We start from the raw sequence: 26,555 nt of genomic DNA on the forward strand, positions 1-26,555 counted from the left end.
CCCCTTCCTGGACCTCTCCATCTCCATTAATGACGACTGACTTGACACTGACATTTTTTACAAACCCACCGACTCCCACAGCTACTTGGATTACACCTCTTCCCACCCTACCTCTTGCAAAAATGCCATCCTGTATTCCCAATTCCTCCGCCTCCACCATATCTGCTCCCAGGAGGACCAGTTCCACCACAGAACACACCAGATAGCCTCCTTTAGAGACCGCAATTTCCCTTCCCACGTGGTTAAAGATGCCCTCCAACGCATCTCGTCCACATCCTGCACCTCTGCCCTCAGACCCCACCCCTTCAACCGTAACAAGGACAGAACGCCCCTGGTGCTCACCTTCCACCCTACAAACCTTCGCATCCGCCGACATTTCCGCCACCTCCAAAAAGACCCCACCACCAGGGATATATTTCCCACCCCACCCCTTTCCGCCTTCCGCAAAGCCGTTCCCTCCGTGACTAACTGGTCAGGTCCACGGCCCCCCTACAACCCACCCTTCCATCCTGGCACTTTCCCCTGCCACCACAGGAATTGTAAAACCTGTGCCCACACCTCCTCCCTCACCTCTATCCAAGGCCCTAAAGGAGCCTTCCACATCCATCAAAGTTTTACCTGCACATCCACTAATATCATTTATTGTATCCGTTGCTCCCGATGCAGTCTCCTTTACACTGGGGAGACTGGGCACCTCCTAGCAGAGCGCTTTAGGGAACATCTCCGTGACACCCGCACCAATCAACCACACCGCCCCGTGGCCCAATATTTCAACTCCCCCTCCCACTCTACCAAGGACATGAAGGTCCTGGGCCTCCTTCACCGCCGCTCCCTCACCACCAGACGCCTGGAGGAAGAACGCCTCATCTTCCGAATCGGAACACTTCAACCCCAGGGCATCAATGTGGACTTCAGCCGTTTCCTCATTTCCCCTTCCCCCACCTCACCCTAGTTCCAAACTTCCAGCTCAGCACAGTCCCCATGACTTGTCCGGACTTGTCCTACCTGCCTATCTTCTTTTCCACCTATCCACTCCACTCTCTCCTCCCTGACCTATCACCTACATCCACTCCCCCACTCACCCATTGTACTCTATGCTACTTTCTCCCCACCCCCACCCTCTCTAGCTTATCTCTCCACGCTTCAGGCTCTCTGCCTTTATTCCTGATGAAGGGCTTTTGCCCGAAACGTCGATTTCGCTGCACTTTGGATGCTGCCTGAACTGCTGTGCTCTTCCACCACCACTAATCCAGAATCTGGTTTCCAGCATCTGCAGTCATTGTTTTTACCTATAGTTATTGAAGTTTGGAAGAATGAGAGCTGATCTCATTGAAATATATACAATTCTTTCTGAGAGACTTTAGGTTGCATATTCTCAGAGTAAGGAGTAACCTAGTTATGACAGAGGAAGAGCAGGATTTTTTTTTGTCTCTCAGCTAGTAATGCCACAATGGAATTGTTTTCTGGAGAGGTCAGTCGAGGCTGGGTCATTAGGTATATTCAAGGCTGTCATAGACAACTTCTTAATCAACAAGAAAATCAAGGGCTTTAGGGAAAGTGGAGTTGAAGATTATCAAATCAGCCATGATCACATTGAATAGCAGTACAGATGGGCTGAATGGCATAATTCTGCTCCTGTATCTTATGCTCTTATGGTCAGGAACAGGCAGTCAAATAACAGCTGGTCAAGGAATAGATTATATAAAATTTTACAGGATTTCCTAAGGCAAAACCTAATTTAAAGGCAGAGTCTCCTGAGGTTAATTATTTGATATAAGTAATTTACTTCATACCATCAATGAAGATCTGACAATATACTGGTTTTGCAGAAAAATCTTCCACTCTTATCAACACTGGCGAGTATTCAGATTCTAAGTGGAACCAAACATTGGAAAGAAAGGCAAACAAAGCAGCAACTTTGGAGAGACAAATGGAGCTTCTGCAATTGAATTGAGTCAGATTGCAACAGGGCCCAGCAAACAACTAGTTATGACTAGTTATCCGTCATCACGCCTAACCCCGCCCCCAGGCTGATCTCCAGCACCACGCCGAACCCCACCTCTGCCCCGATCTCCATCCCGCCCCGATTCCCACCCCCACTCCCAGATCCAGCCCCACACCAGGTCCTAGCTCCCCAGCCCTGCCATGTTTTCACCATCCCTCCAGAACTACCCCTCTCTGAGGATGAAAGATCAGTCCTCGGCAGAGGCCTCACCTTCATTACCCTATGCTCTCGGATTAACGAGTTCAACACGTGGCGAGACATCAAACAATTCTTCCGCCGCCTTTGCCTCCGCGCCTACTTCAACCAGGATTCTCGCCCATCCTCTGACAACCCCTTCTCCCGCCTCCAACACACCCCATCCACTTGGACACCCCATGCTGGGCCTCTTACCTGCCCTCGATCTCTTCATAGCCAACTGCTGCCGCGACATTAACGGCCTCAACCTCTCCACCCCTCTCACCCACTCCAAACTCTCACCCTCGGAACGTGCAGTCCTCTACTCCCGCCGTTCCAACCCAAACCTCACTATCAAACCGGCAGACAAGGGAGGCACAGTGGTAGTTTGGCGCACCTACCTTTACACCGCTGAAGCTAAACGCCAGCTCACGGACGCCTCCTCCGACTACCCCCTTGACCATGACCCCACCTCCCACCACCAAACCATCACCTCCCAGACCATCCATTACCTCATCTCCTCAGGGGATCTCCCATCCACCGCCTCCAACCTCACAGTCCCACAACCCCGCACAGTCAGTTTCTACCTCCTGCCCAAAATCCACAAACCTGTCTGCCCAGTCCGACCCACTGTCTCAGTCTGCTCCTGCCCCACCGAACTCATCTCTGCATACCTCGACATGGTCCTGTCCCCCTTAGTCCAAGAGCTCCCCACATACATTCGGGACACCACCCACGCTCTCCACCTCCTCCATGACTTTCGCTTCCCCAGTCCCCAACGCTTAATCTTCACCATGGACATCCACTCCCTGTACACCTCCATCCCCCATCACTAAGGACTCAAAGCCCTCCGCTTCCTCCTTTCCCGCCGTACCAACCAGTACCCTTCCACTGACACCCTCCTTCGACTGACTGAACTGGTCCTCACTCTGAACAACTTCTCTTTCCAATCCTCCCACTTCCTCCAAACCAAAGGAGTAGCCATGCGCACCCACATGGGCCCCAGCTATGGCTGCCTCTTCGTAGGATATGTGGAACAGTCCATCTTCCGCAGCTACACTGGCACCACCCCCCTCCTTTTCCTCCACTACATCGATTACTGTATCGACGCTGCCTCGTGCTCCCACGAGGAGGTTGAACAGTTCATCCACTTTACCAACACCTTCCACCCCAACCTCAAATTCACCTGGACCATTTCAGACTCCTCCCTCCCCTTCCTAGACCCCTCCATTTCTATCTCGGGCGACCGAATCAACACGGACTTTACTATAAACCGACCGACTCCCACAGCTACCTAGACTACACCTCCTCCCACCCTGCCCCCTGTAAAAACGCCATCCCATATTCCCAATTCCTTCGTGTCCGCCGCATCTCCTCCCAGGAGGACCAGTTCCAATACTGAACAACCCAAATGGTCCCTTTCTTCAAAGACCGCAATTTCCCCCCAGAACATTGATCGACGATGCTCTCCACCGCATCTCCTCCACTTTCCGTTCCTCTGCCCTTGAGCCCCGCCCCTCCAATCGCCACCAGGACAGAACCCCACTGGTCCTTCCGTACCACTCCACCAACCTCCATATACATTGTATCATTCGTAGGATATGTGGAACAGTCCATCTTCCGCAGCTACACTGGCACCACCCCCCACCTTTTCCTCCGCTACATTGATGACTGTATCAGCGCTGCCTCGTGCTCCCATGAGGAGGTTGAACAATTCATGCACTTTACTAACACCTTCCACCCCGACCTCAAATTTACCTGGACCATTTCAGACTCATCCCTCCCCTTCCTAGACCTCTCCATTTCTATCTCGGGCAACCGAATCAACACGTCATCATTTCCGCCACCTCCAAACAGACCCCACCACCAGGGATATATTTCCCTCCCCTCCCCTATCAGCGTTCCGAAAAGACCACTCCCTCCGTGACTCCCTCGTCAGGTCCACACCCCCCATCAACCCAACCTCCACTCTCAGCACCTTTCCCTGCAACTGCAAGAAATGCAAAACTTGCACCCACACCTCCCCCTTTACTTCCCTCCAACGCCCCAAGGGATCCTTCCATATCTGCCACAAATTCACCTGCATCTCCACAGACATCATTTACTGCATCCACTGCACCCGATGTGGCCTCCTCTATATTGGGGAGACAGACCGCCTACTTGCAGAACATTTCAGAGAACACCTCTGGGACACCCGGATCAACCAACCCAACCACCCCGTGGCTCAACACGATTCCTGATGAAGGGCTCTGGCCCGAAACGTCGAATTTCCTGTTCCTTGGATGCTGCCTAACCTGCTGTGCTTTAACCAGCAACACATTCTCAGCTCTGATCTCCAGCATCTGCAGACCTCACTTTTAACTCCCCCTCCCACTCCACCAAGGACATGCAGATCCTTGGACTCCTCCATCGCCGCACCATAGCAACACGACGGCTGGAGAAAGAGCGCTTCATCTTCCGCTCATGAACCCTCCAACCACAAGGGATGAACTCAGATTTCTCCAGTTTCCTCATTTCCCCTCCCCCCACTTTGTCTCAGTCCCAACCCTTGAACTCAGCACTACCTTCCTAACCTGCAATCTTCTTCCTGACCTCTCCGGCCTATCACCCTCACCTTAACCTCCTTCCACATATCGCATTTCCAATGCCCCTCACCCAAGTCCCTCCTCCCTACCTTTTATCTTAGCCTGCTTGGCACATTTTCCTCATTCCTGAAGAAGGGCTTATGCCCGAAACATCGATTTTCCTGCTTCTTGGATGCTGCCTGACCTGCTGCGCTTTTCCAGCAACACATTTTCAACTAGTTATGACAAACCTGTGTCACACACTATATGCCGAACAATCTCAAGAGAATAAGTTTTACTGGCATCTCTGCCCTCCTTATGTTCCAAGAAGAATTCTGAACAAATATGATCAATTTTACATTAAATAAGAAGGAATCTTCAAGTAACAGAATTGAGGAAGTCAACCAGTTGATTTCACCAACAATTCAATCACTAAGGGTGAACAACAATGTTAAAACTATAAAGAAGTTGAAGCAATATTCCTACCTATGTAAGCGCATATCTGCATGTGGATTCAGAACAAAAATTTACTATCACAAATTGAAGATATAGTGCATGTAAATCCAAAAAAGTCCCCACTAAGAAGAGACAAACAATACCTAAAGGTTTGAGATTCTACAAAGCTAAAAGTGCCTGCCAAAGTAGGAATGACCTCTTCCACAAAGGAAACATGAGATTAAAGACCCTCCAGTTTAGAACAGAACCTCAGGCTGTTGGGAAGATAGTCCAAGATCTTCTACCCAATTAATTTTAATTCCTCTAAACCTGATGAGAATAGATTTGCGGAGAGTAGTCAAACCTCCAGTTCAACTGAATGTGTACTATCAAAAGCTTGTGAGGTGTGGGTAAATCTGCAGGTAGCAGTAAATGTAATAATATGAACATATGTATACCAATAATAGTCGTGAGAAAACAACAGTTCGGAGGGTTTGTTGTAAATGGACCTGAAAGGGTTAATATTTGAGCGCAATAAGAACCACCCATTGTGATGATGTAATGAGAACTTAGGGGAAAAGTGAAAAAGGGCCCAAGGCTACTTCTTCATGTTTAGTTTTTTATTGTAATGTAGAGCCTATTCTTATAATCTGTAAATAGTTGCAGCGAGGCATTGAACTACATCTTCTTTTTCTCTACAAGACACTTCTCGTTAGACCTCAAGATAGCTCCCATTGCATACTCTAGACCACATAACCTCGAAAGAAACTGTACATATTGAAAACACAGATAGCAGCATACAACATAATTTGTCCAAGCAACCATCAGGGGGAAGAGAATCTTCTGTTCCATGCTCATTCACTCAGTTTACAAATCCTCGGTGGCAGCCACAAACTTTGGATACCCAACTGTAATTGTCTCTGCAAACCGAGGCAAGTAAATTGTGATTCATCAGACAAATGGTGAAATTCTCCTTAAAAAGGTGAAAGTATCCTCGAAATAGCAGCAGCTTTGTTTAATTAACCCCGAAGAACTGAGCTAGCCACAGGTAGCTGGATTATTAATGATAGTTAACCGTGAAAGAGATCTGACCATAGCATTGCCTTCAAGCAGATTTGGAATGATGTGCTGCCTAGCAGCCGTTGGATTTGTAAGATATTCAAAAGGCATCTCCAAGCACTTAAAGATAAAAATCCCTTGCAGATTATTTACTTTGCCCTATTGATAATTAAGTAACAGGACAACATATGCTGTGCAATTTACCCTATACATTTCCACTCAAACAAAGGTTTAGGGGAAAAGCTTTTCCTGTCAGGGCTTCGTGAGTTAATAAATTTGTGGTTACGGTGAAGAAACCTTATGATGTTTTGCATTGCAAAAATATACATTATTTATTCAAATAAAGATTTTCAGGAAACTGTGGATAAGTCAAGTCCAAGTGGGGCAAACATCAATAAGCCATATCTGTCGTATTAATACAAAGCACTGTTTCTAGGTCTTAATTAGAAAATAATATTGTGAAATGCTCTGCATGCAGTGTAGATAGAAATCTTAACGAAACTAATTTCTGAAAAATCTTTTTGTGGGGAAGTCCTAAGCAAAACTTGCTGCCAAACAGACAGTTTAAAAAATGAATACTTCACACATTTTTTTTGTGTGTTTTGTCAGTTTATGTACCTCTTTCTCTGGTGATTCATTCGTATTAATACATTTTTACATACATACCATCTTTAGGTGCCTTTAAATACAGCTGTAATATTCTATTTCAAGAATTTATTTTAAAACTTAATTCTTTTGTTCCATCTCCAAGCTAGGTTTAAAGAGAACATGATTAGATAATCTTGCTTCAAGGTTCGATAGATTTGTACTGAGATGAACAGTATGTAATATTTTAAAAAACCAACTTGAAAATTGAATCATACAACGGTAATCATACAATTCTTGTGGCACAGAAGTTATTCAGTCCATTGTGCCTGCACCAGTTCTATTACCAAGCACCAATCTCCTCCTTTTTCCCCACTTCCTTCACACCATTTTTTTCCCTATTATGTTTGTTTAAAACCCTCCCAAAGATACTAACAAAGTGATCTGTGAGAAACTCCATCCCAACTCTGTTTAGGTGCATCCCATCTGCCTTGTCTGGGTGCCACCTTCCCCAGAACCAGTCCCAGTACCCTGGGAATCTAAGCCATTCCTCCCGCTCCATTTTTCACACATTCATCTGCCTTAACTTCCTATTTCTGTACTCATTTGCTGATGGCACCGGGAATAATCTGGAGATTACTACCTTTGTGGCCCTTCTTGCCAACTTTCTATCCAGCTCTCTAAATTCTGATTGTAGGACCACTTCCCTCTTTCTACCTAACTCACTGTTACCAACATGGGTCACAGCCTCTGGTTGTACATTCTCCCTCTGAAGGATTTCCAAGAGCCTGTCTGTGGCACCAGAGAAGCAATATTCCATTCTGGAATCACATTGATGGCCACAGAAATGCCTGGCTGTCCCCCAAATGAAGAAATACTCCATCACTGTCACTTCTCCTTTCTTCTTCCTCCCCCTCTATACAGTCAAGCTGCTATGCTGCCAGAAGCTTAGCTGTGTCTGCATTTTCTTGAGGAATTGGCACCCTCATCAGCTTCCAGAATGAAAGTCATGATTTGGGGATGCCGGTGTTGGACTAGGGTGTACAAGGTTGAAAATCTCACAACACTAGGTTGTAGTCCAACAGGTTTAATTGGAAGACTAGCTTTCGGAGTACTCTACAACCACCTGATGAAGGAGCAGTGCTCCGAAAGCTAGTACTTTTCCAATTAAACTGTTGGACTATAACCTGATATTGTGATTTTTAACACTAGAATGAAAAACTGAGTTGACAGCAGGACCCCAGGGATTCCTGCACTATTGGCCTGATGGCCTTTTCCTGCATGGTGGTCACCCATTCCCCTCCTTCTTCCTGTCCCCTGAGCTCTGATGGGAACGCCTCTCTAAATATGCTATCCATGTAACTATCAGCCTTGTGGACATGCCACAGAATTTCCAGCTGTTCTTTGGGCTCTCAGACTCAAAGCTCAGGTTTCTGTAACTGACAGCACTTCCTGCACACATGGTCATCTAGGACACTGGTGGAGTTCATCACTTCCCACCTATGACAGACAGCTCCCAAATTCCATTTGGACAACCTGAACAGCCAAGTCTTCAACTTACTTGGGCTTATTTACTTGCTTATTTACTATGTACTAAGTTAGTAATTCAGTAATATGTTTCTTAGAATTTTTATTTGGACTATTTCAGAAATCCCATCTTGCTATCAAATTTTCCTTTGAGTCATTTGAGGTAAAACTACCTTTGTTAATTGCTTTTGTAAGAACTTTACAACAATAAGTGGCATCTCACTTACAGTATCTAGAAAGTGGTCAAATCGCTCAAGACTAGGAGGAACCTATATATCATATTCAACATGAATAAGGGAAAATTCAAGATTGTTCCCAAGGTGCATTGTAGAAATTCTCCAAATATCCTGAGACAGCACCTTCCAAACTCACTTTCAATAACATCTAGAATGACAAGCGCAGCAGATATGTGATAACAGCATCAGCAAGTTCCCCTCCAATCACTCACCATCATTACCTGTAAATATATCATCATTTCTTCACTGTCACTGGGTCAAAATCCTGGAATTCCCTACCTACTGCACATGGACTGCAGTAGTTCAAGAAGGCAGCTCACCAATACCGTTATTTCACCCCAACCTCATTGAAGGGCAACTTGGGATGAGCAATAAACACTGGACCAGCCAGCACCACCCAGATTCCACAAATGAATAAAAAAATCTAGCCTTGCTTGTAATAATAACATATTAGTTCTTGTTACTTTTTTTTTTAAAAAACAAGTTACCGGGTTACAAGCTCATGACTCCTGTAAAGGAATATTTAGTTGCAGTATTGCTACACTGAAGCAATGCACTGAGGTATTTAAGCAAGTTATGGAAACAGTGTGTTTTAACGATCTACAACAAAGGCTTTTAAGTTAGCAAACATTTAACAGGGAAACACTGCACAACCTAAAGCTTGCGTGTTTGGATATGAATCATTGTACAAATTCAAGTTAACAGTAACATAAATGTAAGCTGAAAATTAAAAATGGTGGAATATATTCCAACATGCTGTAATTTTTAAGAATTGTCTGCTCTGTGTAATATTATTTAGAATAAAATATCACCTAAAACAATCCAGCATAAAAAAAAATCAACTTAAGCAATTATAGTTTCATTTTGAAACTTGCCAGGTATTTTAATGTATAAAATAACGCAACAAATAATGTACAACCCACTCAGTGTTGCTTTTGGAAACTAAAGTTGCAAAATCACACCAGCTCAGCATAACATGTGCAAAGTTGAATTTCGAAATACACTTCCATTGTAATGAATATTTTTTTGACTAAATTAACAAGATGTCCAACAGAGATGCACCATGTCATGACAGCTGAGAGGGCACTTTCTGGAGACAAAAATATTCTTATACACAGTATGCAGAAGGCACTTTCATGGCATTTTCTCATTGATTTATTTTCTGCCAGCACAAATTGCTGTTGGCACTAGAGCACAATCTTCTGAAATTCAGCGCAACTGGTAGGCTTAGGTCATTGGTAAGTCCTTTGGCTTTCTAATATAGGACTGAACACAGAAAATTGAATGTGACAGAGAAATGTTTTGAGACCTAAATTCACATTAAATTGTAAGTAGTTTCAGCGACATAAGAATGAAAATACATGCATGATTTGAGGTGCTGCAATAAATAAACCTTTTGCTTCAGTAGCCCAACAAATTGTTTGTAGCTAAGTATGTTGGTACAGTCCTTCTGTGGCTGTAAAGAAGTCCTCCAGAATACTCTGTAAATATTCAAATGTAGGTCTGTCTTCTGGAACCTTTTTCCAGCAACTCATCATGATATCATAGAGTTCATCTGGGCAATGGTCTGGGCACGGCATTCGATATTCACGGTCTAAATTCCGAATCACTTCAGGGTTACTCATTCCTGGAAAAAACAGAAATGCAGCCAATAAATACCTGGCACAGTAACTGTTCCAGTATTTGTATTCAAACTCGGCATACTTCCAGTCAGCTTTCATAAATGTATTGATTGAATGAAAGTTGAAAATTTAGCCTGGCAAAAGTGGTGCTGTGGTGGGCTGGGCTTCTGTCTGGATTCTGTCAACCTTATCTCTGCCCTGATCTAAATCCAATGGATTTCAATGCAATGCACTGCCATTTCATTGAGGTTAATTGGAGGGGAGTTAGAGTGAGGGACAGTGGTGGTAAACCGACAGGTCCAACTGGCCAAAACAATCCTGCCCTAAAAATCCTGAGTTCACAGGACTGCCATCTCTTCAGTTGGTTTGACTGTAAAAAATAAAAATTAGAGTTAATCGTATTAAACCAGAAGTAACTAACTTATCTCCAGTCCTATACTGCATGAAACAATTTTACAAATTGACTACACCTCACTGGCATACTTTAGCTTTTTGGTTCAGCCTAACACATTTTCATTTTATTGTACTTGATATGATAAATATAAAGAAAATATAAATGCAAAACTTAATGTATTTTTTTTAATTGTATTGCATTAGGGAGTGGTAGGTTGTGGGTTCACACTTGTCACTCCTATCACAGTGGGGGAGATTGTTCATTAACTATTCATTAGTAATGGTAGCTGAATGATAGCATTTTAGACATTGCCTAAAAGAATGGAATCTAAACACTTAATCGAGAATAGCTCTATTTTTCTTAAAACATAATGAAATGTGAAATAAGAAACAACCATTTGGCCCACCAAAATTAAATAAACTCAATGGTCTGCATTTCTATCAAACAGGACTCTACAATAGGGATGGAGTCACACTATTTCTGGAATTAATGAATTCCCCAACTATCAGCATTTGAATGGATTAGACAGAGAAGAAGGGTATCTCAGATTACAACAGGATCTTGATCAGATGGGCCAATGGGCTGACAAGTGGCAGATGGAGTTTAATATAGATAAATGTGAGGTGCTGCATTTTGCGAAAGCAAATCTTAGCAGGACTTATACACTTAATGGTAGGATCCTCGGAAGTATTGCTGAACAAACAGATCTTGGAGTGCAGGTTCATAGATCCTTTAAAGTGGAATCACAGATCGATAGGATAGTGAAGAAGGCGTTTGTAATGCTTTCCCTTATTGGTCAGAGTATTGAGTACAGGAGTTGGGAGGTCATGTTGCGGCTGTACAGGACATTGGTTAGGCCACTATTGAAATACTGTGTGAAATTCTGGTCTCTTTCCTTGAGATGTTGTGAAACTTGAAAGGGTTCAGAAATGATTTACAAGAATGTTGCCAGGGTTGGAGGATTTGAACTATAGGAAGAGGTTGAATAGGCTAGGGCTGTTTTCATTGGAGCGTCGGAGGCTGAGAGGTGACCTTATAGAGGTTCACAAAATCATGAGGGGCTTGGATAGGATAACTAGACAAAGTCTTTTCACTGGGTGGAGGAGTCCAGAACTAGAGGGCATAGGCTTAGGGTGAAAGAGGAAAGATATAAAAGAGACCTAGGAGGCAATTTTTTCACACAGAAGGTGGTATGTGTATGGAATGAGTTGCCAGAGGAAGTTGTGGAGGCTGATACAATTGCAACATTTAAAAGGCATCTGGTTAGGTATATGACTAGGAGGGGTTTGGAGGGATATAGGCCAGGTGCTGGCAGGTGGGACTAAATTGGGTTGGGATATCTTTTAGATTAGATTACTTACAGTGTGGAAACAGGCCCTTCAGCCCAACAAGTCCGCACCGACCCGCCGAAGCGCAAACCACCCATACCCCTACATTTACCCCTTACCTAACACTACGGCAATTTAGCATAGCCAATTCACCTGACCTGCACATCTTAGGACGTGAGAGGAAACCGGAGCACCCGGAGGAAACCCACGCAGACACGGGGAGAACGTGCAAACTCCACACAGTCAGTCGCCTGAGTCGGGAATTGAACCTGGGTCTCAGGCGCTGTGAGACAGCAGTGCTAACCACTGTGCCACTGTGCCACCTATCTGGTCGGCACGGACGAGTTGGACCAAAGGGTTCGCTTCTGTGCTGTACATCTCTATGACTCTCATATTAATTTAAGACTCAGGTTGGAATTTTCCCCATTTGAAGTTAAATATTGGAGGTTAGTGTTTAGGGTGGCCAAACATTCATGTGCACCAGGAGTGAATTATCTCATAGGATCATGTGCTTCTCAGCTCATTCCCTATGCAGGCAACATGCTGCTTCGGTTACTCAGCAATTCACATGGTGAGCAACCAGAAATTCTCACTTTGCCTGGGACCTTCTGAGGTTCAAGACCACAACAGCATATTGAAAAGCCTTTTGGACACGACTTCAGATGCTGCAAGCTGTAAGGATCACATCAGGCTGTGATGGGAACCATGAAACTAAACGTCTGACGTGAATCTAAATTAGCTCCAAGGTTTATGTTCAGGTATTCCTCGACTAAGTTTCTGACAGGAAGTTAGTACTCTTCCTGAATCACTAGAGATGATTACTAGATATCTCATCAGACATGTTCAGCCTGATCAGAGATTGCAGCATAATTCAATGCTATGGCTTCACTAAAGAAAGACAGGCAACAGTGCCAAAAGAAAGTGAATAACTTGCTGTGCTTTTTAAAAATTTACTCAAAGGATGTGAGCATCACAGGCCGGGATTCATTGTCCATCCCTAATTTCCCAGAGGACAGTTGAAAGTCAACCATATTGTTATGGGTCTGGAGTCACATATAGGCCAGACCAGATAAGGATTTCTAGTTTCCTTCCCTCAAGGACATCAGCCAACCAGATGTGTGTCTTTTTTTACCCTGACAATCAACAATGGTCTCATGATCTTCACCAGCGCTTTAAATCCAGATTTTCATCAAATTCAAATTCCAGAACATTGTCTGGGACATCAAATTTATAGTCCAGCGATAATAACATTAGGCCCTCGTGTCCTCCCTAAAGTAGCTCCACAAGAGAAATCAACTTCATCAATATCACATGCAAAATGCCCCCTCAAGGGCTCACACCCATCACTTCCTCAAAAATTATTAACCCTTCCTATTCTCTGCTCTTCCTGCTCACTACCTGCAACTGCCTCACCATCTTAAATGGCTATGATCGTGCACCCATTTCCATCACACTTAAGACTTCTCACATAATGGGCCAATCTTCACTGCAATCTGGTGATGAATGTCAAGACCAATAGAGGAACATAAGAAATAGGAGCAGGAGAGCTCCTGGACCAACAAAGGAATGGCAAACAGCAGGATTGTCACACCATTTTTGTATTCATACAGTTCTGGTCCCCTTACTTGAAGAAGGGTAGAACTACACTGGAGTCAGTTCAGAGAAGGTTCACTCGATTAATTCTAGCTATGAAAGGCTTATCGTATAAGGAGTCATTGAGCAGTTTAAGGCTGTTGTTGCTAGAGTTTAGAAGTATGGAAGATTTAATTATGGTATGTAAGATGTTAAGGGGGACACAGTGGATGTTTCCCCTTTTGGGACAATCTAGAACAAGAAGTCATAGATTGGCAGATTTAATACAGAAATAAGAGGAATTACTTTTTTCAAAATGCCATAAATCTGTAGAATTCACCACCCCAGAGTACGGCAGATGCTGGGACACTGAATAAATTTAAGGAGGAGGTAGACAGATTATTAGTAATAATGGGTTCACCATCAGGTGCGCCAGTGGCCCTTAGTTGACTGAAACAAAAGATACAGGAGTTCATCATGTTCTCAACACTGAGGTAGCTCTGGTATGTAAACACATGGAAAAGACAGAGGATGCTTTGGAGACCAGGTCCAGCTGTATATATTCCCTGTCTGCCAGTTATACACTGTAGCTCATGTTCTATCACTTTAAACATGGGTATTCACATCACTGACCAGGCGAAAGGGGGCCAAGGTATTCAATCCCACTCCATGTGTGCCTCTTCTATTTCGTTAGGCAGACTGGTGACAGACCAACAGATAAACACCCCAACAGCCTCTTCTCTTAAAAACTATAATGGTGCCCAGCCCCTCCAGCTTCCCCTGCTCATAACCACAATGTTTGCAATGAGTCAACATATGGAGGTTGAACTTGCATTTAGGCAGAAGATTCCCAGCAAAGTCACAGGTTAAAAGCTTTCTAGGACCAATCACCTAAATCTTCAAAGTTACCAAGGGATATTACACAGCAGGTTCTCTCCAACCCCACTGCAAAACTTGAGCCTGCACCAAGAAATGGTGGGAAGGCGAGGGAGGATAAGCAAGTTTCAAGGACACAACTGCAATTCAATCATTATCTAAAAGCAGCATTTTTATAAATATATTTCCCTTGTACTATTTATAAGCCTGCTGTACTATCACATTGTCACAACAGAACTGGTTTAATTGAAACAATGTGAGCATCTGCAAACTAATAAAAGGACATGCTACATTGCAATCACCAAACATTAATTGTTCCCTCAACCAACTGCAGATAGCCTCATCGTCTGAGGGCCTATGAGCCTAGGACTGCAACCAACCTACTCTAAATGAGTGTCAGAGACACTGAGACCAAAGGCAAGATGTAAGAGTTGTCCCCAGACATGTTGTTAGACTACTTTTAGTGACTGTACTGAGGTCAGCCAGGTGGACCTCATACAATATGAGTTGATTGGGCCAATTAATAGAATCCCCAGAGTGTGGAAGCAGGCCAATTGGCTCAGTAAGTCCATATCAATCTTCCAAAGAGCATCCCACCCCAATCCATCCCATCTCTGTAATTCCATATTTCCCATGGCTAAACCACCTAACCTGCACATCTTTTGACAGTGAGAGGAAACCGGAGCACTCAAATGAAACTCATGTTGTCATAGGGAGTTCATGCAAACTCCACAAAGACTGTCGCCCGAGGTGGAATCAAATCTGGATCCCTGGCGCTGGGGGGCAGCAGTGGCAACCACTGACCTACTATAGCACTCCAATCTGGTCCAGTCAGGGAGTCCCAGCTGACAAGCAACAACAGGAATATCAGACTTCTGGCTCTGACAAACCTGGATCAGTGTCAAGGACTCTTCATGTGTAAATAAAGAATGACTTACTGACAGGATACTAGCCTCTGTAGATTCATTTCAGTAGTGTGGTCAATCCCTGGATATTACATGGCGCAGCCCCTAGGACTAATTGTGCTCGTACCCACTGATTGACTAGACTCCAGTTTTATCCCACTAGACATTCTTTCTCTTTGATTTTCACTCACCAATGTTCTCTTTAAGCATTAACATTATATTTACTGCATCAGCATTACATTTGCCACATTATCTGTTGGCATATTCTGCACCTCTGAAGTTAACATGCAGTGCCCCAGTCCCTCCTGACTATTATGTGTTCTCTTCATTGTTTCCTACTGTCACAGGCTGCCTGCCTTTTATGGATGCTTAAGTTTAAGTTGGCTGCTTTTCACTCTGCACTAAAGCACGTCCTCTGAGTCAGAGGCTGCTGGCTGCTCCTGCTTACAAAAGCTTTGTATGATAGAATAAGTGCAGTCTGAACCTGTTGATGCCACCTATGTAACCTGATGTTCTGAGGCTGATGTATTGCCATTACCCAATTATGTGGGTAGAGGGTTCAGGGAGATGCTGTCCCCAGTAACCATGGAGGCACTAACTATAGTTGTAGCAGGTCCACTTAAAGTAAAAAGAAGAAAGATTGCTGACACATCCATGAGCTCACCCAGACTCGAAGTAGAGGACCTGACTCAACTGGTACTCAGTTTGTTTCGCTGTTGAGATTTGAAACGAGTGGCTTTCTCAACTGAGATTAAATAAATTTGGAAGGTAAAGTAAATATGACAACTTATTTAATTAATGAGATGCAAATAGGCTTCATGCCATCTAATGGCATGAATCTAATCTTCCTTTTTGTGGAATGAGGACTTGATTGCAAAGGTTTTTCTCTATGGTGAGAATTTAATGCTCAAACTCTCACTGAATTAAATCCTCACATTCAAAATTATTTTCACTATCTCAGGGAGGGGAAAATCATGCTAAGCAATTTAATTTCCTGTTACATCACAAACATCACCACGGACTGGTTGGATTGAATGACCAGTTTCTGTGCTAAGAAATTAGACAGGTTTGTATTGATATGACACTTTCCATGACCACAGGATGTCTCAAAGCACTTCATGGCCTAAGAAACACTTTTGAAGTGTAATTTTCTGAAGTGCAACTTTGAACTGAAATCACAGAGCCAGTTACCGCAAACACTAATGTGATAATGGCAAGATAACTTGTCTTAGTAATAGTTCAATAAGAGGTAAGTACTGGCCAAGATAACTTCCCCATTCTTTATCAAAATAGATTAGATTAGATTCCCTACAGTCCCAACCAGTCCATACCAACCCTCCGAAGAGTAACCCATGCAGACCTAATTCCCTCTGACTAATGCACCTAACACTATGGCAATTTAGCATAGCCAATTCACCTGACCTGCACATCTTTGGAGTATCATAGGATCATTTACCCAAGCAGGGAGATGGGACCTCAGTCTAATATCGCAACAGAAAGACAACACCTCCAACAAGATAGCATATCCCCAATGCTGAGCATCATTCTTGACTTTTATAATCAAGCTAAACTTGTTTTGTAACAAAGTTAAGAGAGCTGATCGAGACATTTACAATTAGAAGGGATTTTAATAAGGTATCACAAAATCACAGAATGGTTGCAGCAATGGGAAGGATAAATAATTAATAGTCACTGTAAAAAACAAAAGGTTATTGTAGGAGGTTTTTTTTAAAATATACATGTCCAATAGTTTATTAGGACATTAGATGTGAAAACTTTCTGTGAAAAACAAATCCACATAAACTCCAGTAAAGAGACTAGATGAATATGTGAAATGGAAAAATAAAGGGATTTGGAAAAGGATGTGGGAATGACACCAAGTAGAGAAATATTAGACATGGCTGAGATTGGTTACAATGAGTTAAAGGTCTCCCCTGAGCTGTAAAGTTAAGGGTGTAGCCAATTATTTGCTGAACTGTGCACTGTATATTTGCACATGGACTATAGCATTCCATGATTCTGAGGACCCATTCACACATTTCAAACCATGGCTTGACAGAGTCAGAGAGCACTATCTAGATATTGAGCTATGTGTCAGAGCATGCATCTGTTTTTAAAAGTGCTGTTTCAGCTCTCGCTGGGATTAACATGACATTGCCAGCTTTAAGTCACCTGTTTAATAAGTATCATTAGGAGTGGTGTTCAGCTACTCAATAGTACATTATATTACCGAATGCATGCTGTCACTGTTATCATTTCAATGTAAAATCAATCATACATCAAATCCATAAAAATCCAGAAATCCAGTGCAATTGCTACACTACCTGGATATGGCACTCTCCCATATGTTACAATCTCTGTTAAAAGTATTCCAAAGGACCAGACATCAGACTTAATTGTGAACGTGCCATAATTAATAGCTTCTGGTGCTGTCCATTTGATAGGGAATTTGGCACCTGTGACAAAAAGAAAATAAAAAATGTAAAAATTATTTTTCTTGCCACCAATTTTCATCTTTTCTTTCCAGAAGGTTTTAACTTATTGTGCATTGTGCTCTGGACTCAGGGGCAAGTGTTGTTGACTACCAAATCAGCTGTTCCAAAGTTTGTCTTTTGAGTGAAAATAACTGTATATCAAACAAGAATGAGAATATTTCCCGCCCATACTGTGTATATTGCATCAATAGAGCTGGGAACATTAAGAAAGAATAAGCCAGAGAAACTAGGATGTTCTTGAATGACTCAGTTCGACACCAGAAAATAAATTGACTTACTGAAGCAGAAGAAGCATTTGTACTTAATAAAAATAAATAACAACCATCCTCTCATTGAATTTTTTTTTTCATTTTATTAGAAGGAAACATCAACTAGACAGTGTGAGTGTATCTGATAAGCTGAACCACTTGAACTGCGATTTTTGTTCAAAACTTTCCAAGTACAGATAAGACACAGATATAGACACAGTTAGATCAACTCCAAATATAACACCAAACAATCCATCATCCATACAAAATTCTTTGACGCATCAATGGCCCAGAGCAGTGGTGAAAAATTACAATGGGGAAGTGGAGGTATTGAGGAATTCAGAATTATAGGGATTTCAGAAATGGGGAAAGCAGAAACAATGCTAGGTATATTATTAGCATTCTATACATTAGCATTCTTAGCATTCAAAGGCTTAGGAACACATACTCCTTGAAAATTTGTGAATACAAAACAAAGCCTTACCTTCTCTTGCTGTGTATTCATTATCTATAAGCCTGGCAAGACCAAAGTCTGCAATTTTACAGATCAAAGCATCTGATACTAGAATATTGGCAGCTCGCAAGTCCCTGTGGATGTAGTTTTTCTGTTCAATGTATGCCATCCCCTCTGCAATCTGAAAAATAGACATTCCAGTACTTAAAAATTGACAATAAATGAAATATCAGTTCTTAAAATCACTGGTTCTCAATGTTTTCCTTGATGTATTGCCAAATTTGGGATAGTCTCCTTTCAATCTTGCACACTTTCAACCCGATCTAAATCCCTTCATTACAGTTCAAATATACCTGTGAATTAAACCATCCAATTCACACTCTGGTTCTGTAAAATCCAACCCACCATGCTGATCAGATTAAAAGGAACACAAAACCTTCCCACACCCACAAACCTGGTCGACACTTACTTTTACTGCATCTGTATGAATTTAGTGTAAATTTAACAAAGGTGGCTTTCTACACCACTTTCTTATGAATTTCTCAAGTCCATGATAATGTAAAAATTATAGGTGCTTCAGAAAATTATGATATACTCAAACTCCTGTTACTTGGATCATTTCTCTCCAAACATTGTGCTGTGCATACCTATTCAATGTCATGATAATTCTTGCTCTGAATCACAAGGAATCTTGCTCAGCTTCTTCAGTAAGATTTTCAAGTAAAGTATGCTTTTACTTGAGTTACATACTTTTTTACAGCTGCCATTGTGCCTCAGCAATCCAGTACAACATTACAACCATGCCTTCCAATGAATCTCAATGTATTGTTCTGTTCCAAGTGCACCAAAACTCCATTCCTCACAGCTTAATGGGTGTGCCTTCATTACATGGACTGTTGTGGTCAAGAAAGCAGCTCAACGCAGTCATCTTAAGGGCGATGAGGGATAGATAATAAATGCTAGCATTGACAGCATTGCTCACAGATGAACTTTGTCAGTTTATGTATGTTCACCCAAGTCACATACACCAGAAAGAGTTGGGTTCTTACGTGACAGATGTCTTGAAGTTTATTTCCGAGACTAATTATTTACACAAACTGGTACACATTCTGGGTTTTGTGCTTACTGATATTACTATGCATTACACAGACCAAATATATTTTGGTGTCATGCAATTGTCTTAAAGGTACAGACCTATTTTGGCATTTAATTTGTGCTAGATTAGAACGCTTATAGCCCACAGATGAATAAAAAATATATATATTATGGCCTTGGCCACAAGTATTTCATCTTCATATATGGTTCCCAATAAATCAGTCATTCTACATTCTACTGGAACATCATTCATGGCCTATTCAATTGTATGATATTCTAAAAGCTGGGATACAACACCAAACCTTTCCTGCCACTTTGCAATAAGAGGAAGTAAGCACAGTTAGTGCACAGTCATTCTAGATTTAGGAGATGAATGAAGTTGTTTCTTAGTAGACTTTTCAATCCTATAGCATTGTATTTAAAAAATCTTTTCATCCTGTGGCACAAATGCCTGCACTCCACTCTGCAATCCAATGGGGCATTATATTGGTAAAGCCAATGAGCTAAAGAACTATATTTTACAGGAAGAATAAGTGAATTTTAAAGAAGGCCTCCAAGGACAAGATTGATCTGAAGTGACAAAGTGGAGTTTAAGAAGAGAATGCCAGATAGTCCATTTGTGGGAGCTGTACATAATGCTCCAGCAGGTGACAGAGGCAGAGATGGGCTGACAGCTGGGGAATTTTTTTATGTGAATATGTGTCTGTTGAATCAAGCCAATTGCCAACTCATCAGTGAAAATCCTTCAGTCTGAATTGACTAAGGTATGGATCAAGATCTCAGAGAAAAACAAGTTAAAATGAAGGCAGGAACAGGCAACCTTACAAAAGGGCAAAGTAGGCAATTTTCCTGAGGAAGGAATAAGGAATCGGAAATTCAACTTGGGCAATGAGAAGGTAACCAAGATTACAAAGAGTTTGATTCAGCCTGGAAGCTAAGAATTGTCTATCATGTCAGGCAGGAATCTTCCTGAACTAGCAAAAATACCATTTTCTCATGGTCAGCACACTTCAAGACCAATTAAAACAATTTAATTGGTCAATCATTTTATTACTGCTTGTGACATTCTGCAATTTGAAAACTTACTGATGTGACTTCAGTACAAGGGACACTGCCTTTGTTTTCTTCAGGAAATTGTCTTAAAGCTCAACGAAATAGTTACTGTTTTTCAACCTCTTCCAGAACATTGTTATAACTTTTGTTGTTTACTTGCAAACGGAAAATATTCCTTACTTAAATTCAAAACCTACCATAGCTTTTGGAAAATTGTAAAAACTCATCTTGTGACAAGGAGCTTAACTGTTGCCATAGCAATCAACTTGATGAGTATAATGGAATTCTACATTTTGGAGTGTCAGCACTGGGAATTCTGACACTCTATAACATTTGTGCAAATTGCTCCCCAAATCTTAAACAGACAGATGTCTGCATTATTTGATTTCTTCTCCTCAAGGCATTTTTTTTTCAAAATGTGCTTATCACAGTGGAAAATGGAAGCAATGAATTTATTTCCTCTGCTGATCTCACAATTGATAAGGAGCCGTAATAAAGCAGCAACAGCAGCAGCTTTTTCTGACAGACCGCTACTTCCTAACCTGTAACTTATCTTACTGAGAGCAGACTTCTAATTTTAGCAACACTGTAAATTAATTCTTTACATAGAGTCATAAATTGGATTACTGTGATGCAGTGCAAATTGAAATTACTCTTTTAGTAGATTCAATGATAATTATAAAAATATTCTTTCATTACTTTCTTACACACAATGTTAACCTGTTTTAATCAGTTATTCACTGCAACTGTGGGTGTTTGTCTCTCGCTCCTATTTTCCTCCGACCACTAACAGCTGTAGTAGTGTATTGATTTGAACTGACTCTCACACCTACTCTCTAACCCCAGAAACTCAACACAGCTCGAACATCTTACATACATGATTAAACTAAATATGTTGGGCTACGGAAAATATCATGCTCAAATTGCAAAGAATTCTAACTGCACAGATCGTTAAAAGTCGCAACTTTGAAAATCTTATGAATGTCTGACACCTAGGAAACAGGAAATCACCAACTATCAATAGGAAATGATCTTGGGGTCCTATTCCTTAATGACTATTTGGCCCAATAAGCCTGTCCAATTTTTGACATCAACCTCATCTTATCATTTTCTGACCATACCAAGCAATCCACTCTCACATTGATTATATAGTGGGTTTAGAGAGTGATAGATCTCGCACTAAACCATGATTTACTTTCTCCTAAGCCACCTCACATTGTTGATGAAGCTTCAATATGTAATCCATTATTAGTCTCCAGGTCACTTTTCCAATCCATTCCATTTAACAGATATCACAGAACATGTAAATTTGCCTGCTGTTTTATCCCCCACATTAAATGCACAACACTTTCTTCCTCATCTATCTAAATCAATCTGTGACTTTTTCAGTTGAAGATGGTTCCTTTATGCCAATATCTAAATTATTAACAAAACATGAGAAGAAGTGATATGAAACATTAAACCCTTCCTTTCTCTCGGCATGGATGTTAGCTAACCTTCTGAATGCTCCCAGAATTTTTTTGCTTTTATTTTAGAATTCCAGAAACACCAGTATTTTAATAGTTGCCTGTGTTTGAAGTCAGTCTGATCAATAAACCTGACTTCCAGGCTAAAGGGAAGGGTGGTACAACAAGAGGAAGGACAATGGAGGAAAACTTGCTGCTACTCACTGAGGGTGGGTGGGAATTGGGAGATCTGATCCTCATCCCAGGGTAGGTAGGAAGTCTAATCCCCGATATCAGATATTGAGTATACCTTGACGCCTTTGCAGTGAGAGACTGGGTGGTGCAATTGGAGACCAATGGGGAAGGAAGTCTACTTTCTTTTCCACCAATAATGCTCCAAAAACACAGAGTTTCTGTCTGATGCTGTCCTTGGCTATCTTTAACTGCCAGGTTTCCAAGAAGCCTGCAGAGTTGGTTAATTCAGAGGCTGCCAATCTTATTGGAATTGTGAAATATTCAACACAGTTCCCAGGAACAGGCTGGTGACCTGCCCATTGTCTAGCTGCCATTATATTCAGAAACAAGTATTCAAGATAATGGTTTTAGATTTTAAATCTATTAACTTACATGACCCAAACCCAACCATTTGGGGGATTAAGATTCACTTCATGAAGCAAATTTTAATAGCATACTTCCCACGAAGTGAATTTTATACACACATTTAATGCAAAGATCATGCTAATAAGGAGGTTCATTTCAATCTAGATTGTAATGAAAACCACTTTGTTTTATGCAATTGATAATTTGCAAGCTAGCAAGGTGTAGAAATTGCAACAGTCAAGGAACAGAAAATTCCAAGAGATTCTGCATTTATTTGACTGTTAAAAATATTAGCTCCATTCAATATTGCCTAGGAGTAAGGGCAGGTCTTCCTATCGGGTCTACACCGAACCTCTGGGGAGCATCTGATCCAGACCCAATACTCCCACCCTATCCCTGCATTTACCATGGTTAATAAACCTAGCCCACCTATATGAAGACACTGTGGCACAATTTAGCATGGCCAATCCACCTAGTCTACATATCACTGTCTGTGGAAGAAAACTGGAGCACCCGCACAGATCCAGCGAGAACATACAAACTCTACTCAAGCAGTCATCAAAGGATGGAACCGAACTCTGCTAGACAGCAGTGCTAACTCTGAGCCATTGTGCCACCCTACTTGATGCAAGGTTCTCAATGGATCACTCACAAAGCTCAAAGGTCAGTAAGGATCAATTCAATGGTTAAAGATAGTTGGTAATGTATGAGAGACAGACAAGCGGACAAAAGTAGGCTTCATGTTAAGCAGTGTTGTCATTTAGCTAGAAAGCTCAGAAAACAACTGAACTAAGTTGCTACTCAGGAACAAGTTCTAAGAATAGTTGTGAATTTCTGCGCTCCTAGGACTCACAAAAGAGTCTTAGGAACAACTTGATACAACTGAGCAATACTAGATCTCAGGGAAAAGTAAAGGGCAGGCCCTGCTTGCTGAAGCTAACTATTGATGGAAAGTTATCATTGTGAAAGTGAATAAGTACTAGAGTTCTAGTTCTCAAAATCCAGGGAAATGTACACCCAGGATAGGAAGGTGATCCATCAGAACTTCAGCAATAATTAAGGCAGTCCATGCAGCTCTTAGAGGACAGATCGTCAGAAGAATTGTGATTTATTGTGAAGTTTTGTTGAGATTTCAGACCTACCATATCATAGAGTTATAGATCATAAAGCATGGAAACAGACCTTAAGTCCAATTTGTCCACATCAACCAGACATCCCAATCTGACTTCATCCCATTTGCCAGTATTTAGCCCTTCTTATTCATACACCCATCCAGATGGCTTTTAAAAGTTATAAGTTTACCTGCCTCCACCACTTTCTCTGGCCATTTGTTCCATAAATGCACTACTCTCTACTTGAAAAAGCACCCTCCCTCACCCCCGCCCCACTTAAGCCCTTTGTAAATCTTCCCCCGTTCACTTTAAATCTATGTCCCCTAGTTTTGGACTCCTCCACCCTTGGAAAAAGACTTCAGCTGTTCACCATATCCATGCTCTTCATGATTCTATAAACCTCTAATGTCACACCTCAGCCTCTGCACTCTAGGCAAAATTGCCCCAGCCTATTCAGCCTCTCTTTATAACTCAAACTTTCCAATCTCAGCAACATCCTCATATATCCTTTGTATACCTTTTCAAGTTTAGCAACATTTTTCCTATATAAGGGAGACCAGAGTTGTATGCAATATTCTAATAGTAGATTCACCAGTGTCCTGTACCAATGAAAAGTGATATCTCAACTTCTATGTTCAATTTTCTTACCAAGGAAGGCAAGTGTGCCAAATACCTTCACCACCCTTTCTACCTGTGATCCCACTTTCAAGGAACTGAGCATCTGCACCACAGGTCTCTTTGACCTGTAACACTTCCCAGGCCCCATACCATTTACTGTATAAATCCTGCCCCGGTTTGCCTTACCAAAACGCAACTCCTCACATTTATCTAAATTAAACTCATCTGCCACTCCTTGGACCATTGGCCCTTCTAATCAAGGCCCATTGTACTCCAAGATGATCTGCTTCACAGTCCACTACTCCATCTATTTTGGTGCCATCTGCAAAGTTACTGTCCATGCCTTCTATATTCACATCAATATGACTTATATAAATGATGAAAAGCAGTGAGACCCAGCATCAATTCTGCCGCATACCATTGGCCACAGTCCTTGAGTCCAAAAACCAACCCTCTATCACCACCATCTAACTACTGTCTTTAAGCTCCCCCTGAATTCCATGTGTTCTCACCTTACTAACCAGTCTACCAAGCAGAACCTTATCATTAACATCCAGGACTGTTGAGAAATTTGATTTTTGATTGAATTTGCCATTTGATGTGCTCTGCGGGGTGTTTTATTTGTCTCAATTTGTCTCAATTTATTTTAGATGGGTATATTAATTATTTGTCTCAATTAATTTTAGATGAGTATAGTGCATTGTTCATTGAAAGTGGAGTTGCACGTAGACAGGGTATTGAAGATGATGTTTAGCATGCTTGCCTTTATTGGTCAGAATATTGAGTGTAGGAGCTGAGCTGACATGTTGTGGCTATACAGGACATTGGTGAGGCCAATTTTAGAATACTGCATTCAATTCTAGTCTCCCTTCTGTCGGAAGGATATTGTTAAGCTTAAGAAAGTGCAGAAAAGATTTACAAACGTTGCAAGAATTGGATTGTTTGAGCTATAGGAAGAGCTGAATAGGCTGAGGCTTTCTTCCCTAAAGGCTGAGGGGTGACCTTACAGACATTTATAAAATCATGAGGGATGTGGATATGGTGAATAACCAAAATACTTCTCCCAGGGTAAAGGAGTCTAAAGCTAACAGGCATAGGTTTGAGGTGAGAAGGGAAGGAATTCAAAGGGATTTGAGGGGAAACATTTTCATGCCAAGAGTGGTGCATGTATGGAACAACCTGCCAGAGGAGTTAGTGGAGGCAGCTACAATTACAATGTTTAAAAGGCATATGAATAGGAAAGGTTCAGAGACCAAATGCTAACAAATAAAACTCAATCAGCTTTGGATATCTCATCGGTGAGAACAAGCTGCACTGAAAGGTCTGTTTCCATGCTGAAAAAAAATCAATGATCTATGTTAGAAAATGATTTTTATATACTAGATTATGGAACTGTTCTAACTTTGGACTTAAACGTTTATTGTGGAATGTACTAAACCACTGAATCTGTGGCTTTAATCTGTTAGTAAGTATCTGGCATCTCATATTTTATGAACTTTACAAAAAGGATAGATCGCAATATAATTTAGGGCCCTTCTGGGAGTTGAAATCCATAGTTAAATATGAATGTTGGGTTGGGTCTTGCTACGCTTAAAGCTGAGAAGATTTTCATGCTGAAGTTAGTTGCACATATTGGAAATCAAAATGACTGGCTGTTGCTATGTCTTTTTCTGGACAGAAAAGACTTATCCTCAAATGATTTGCAAACAATGACCAAGGTTGTGCTAATCATTAGCAAGAAATTTGGAGTTAGAATTAAAAACAGGGCCTAAGAAAACATACACAGTTGAGTTAATAGCACAACATCTGGGACTAAAAGAAAAAGAGATTAACTCAAGGTGTCCACAGCTTGAATTAGCCAGAATGCAGTTGCAGATGAAACAGATTGAGGTAGAAAGGGATGCAGAAGTGAGAACAATTGAAATTGAAAAAGGCAAAATGTTTGAACTTGAACTCCAGAGAAACGTTGACTTGAGAGGAAAGTGATAAGAGAAAGAAAATTTCAAAGAGAGAAAGAAATCAGAAAACATGAATTCAAATAAGTTGAGGGCTGAAAGGGAGTCCTGTTCCATTTTAAAATTAACATAAATAAATCTTAATTTAGTTCTTAAATGTATTAAACAAAGTGTCAAGAAATATCTGCAAAAACAAGA

At 41.6% G+C, this 26,555-nt stretch overlaps 1 protein-coding gene across 1 annotated transcript in view; it reads right to left on the reverse strand.

The window, feature by feature from the left end:
- Positions 1–9,895: 9,895 nt before the first annotated feature.
- Positions 9,896–26,555, reverse strand: part of LOC132806709 (tyrosine-protein kinase Blk-like) — a 111,161-nt gene continuing 94,501 nt past the window's right edge. The window contains exons 11-13 of the mRNA XM_060821265.1: positions 18,510–18,660; positions 17,607–17,738; positions 9,896–10,212 (exon numbers count right to left, since the gene is read on the reverse strand). Coding sequence (XP_060677248.1) covers positions 10,013–10,212; positions 17,607–17,738; positions 18,510–18,660 — 483 coding nt within the window. The 3' untranslated portion in view covers positions 9,896–10,012. The remainder of the gene's footprint in view (positions 10,213–17,606; positions 17,739–18,509; positions 18,661–26,555) is intronic.

The sequence above is a fragment of the Hemiscyllium ocellatum genome, chromosome 3, assembly GCF_020745735.1.
Source record: "Hemiscyllium ocellatum isolate sHemOce1 chromosome 3, sHemOce1.pat.X.cur, whole genome shotgun sequence".
Classification (NCBI taxonomy): Eukaryota; Metazoa; Chordata; class Chondrichthyes; order Orectolobiformes; family Hemiscylliidae; genus Hemiscyllium; species Hemiscyllium ocellatum.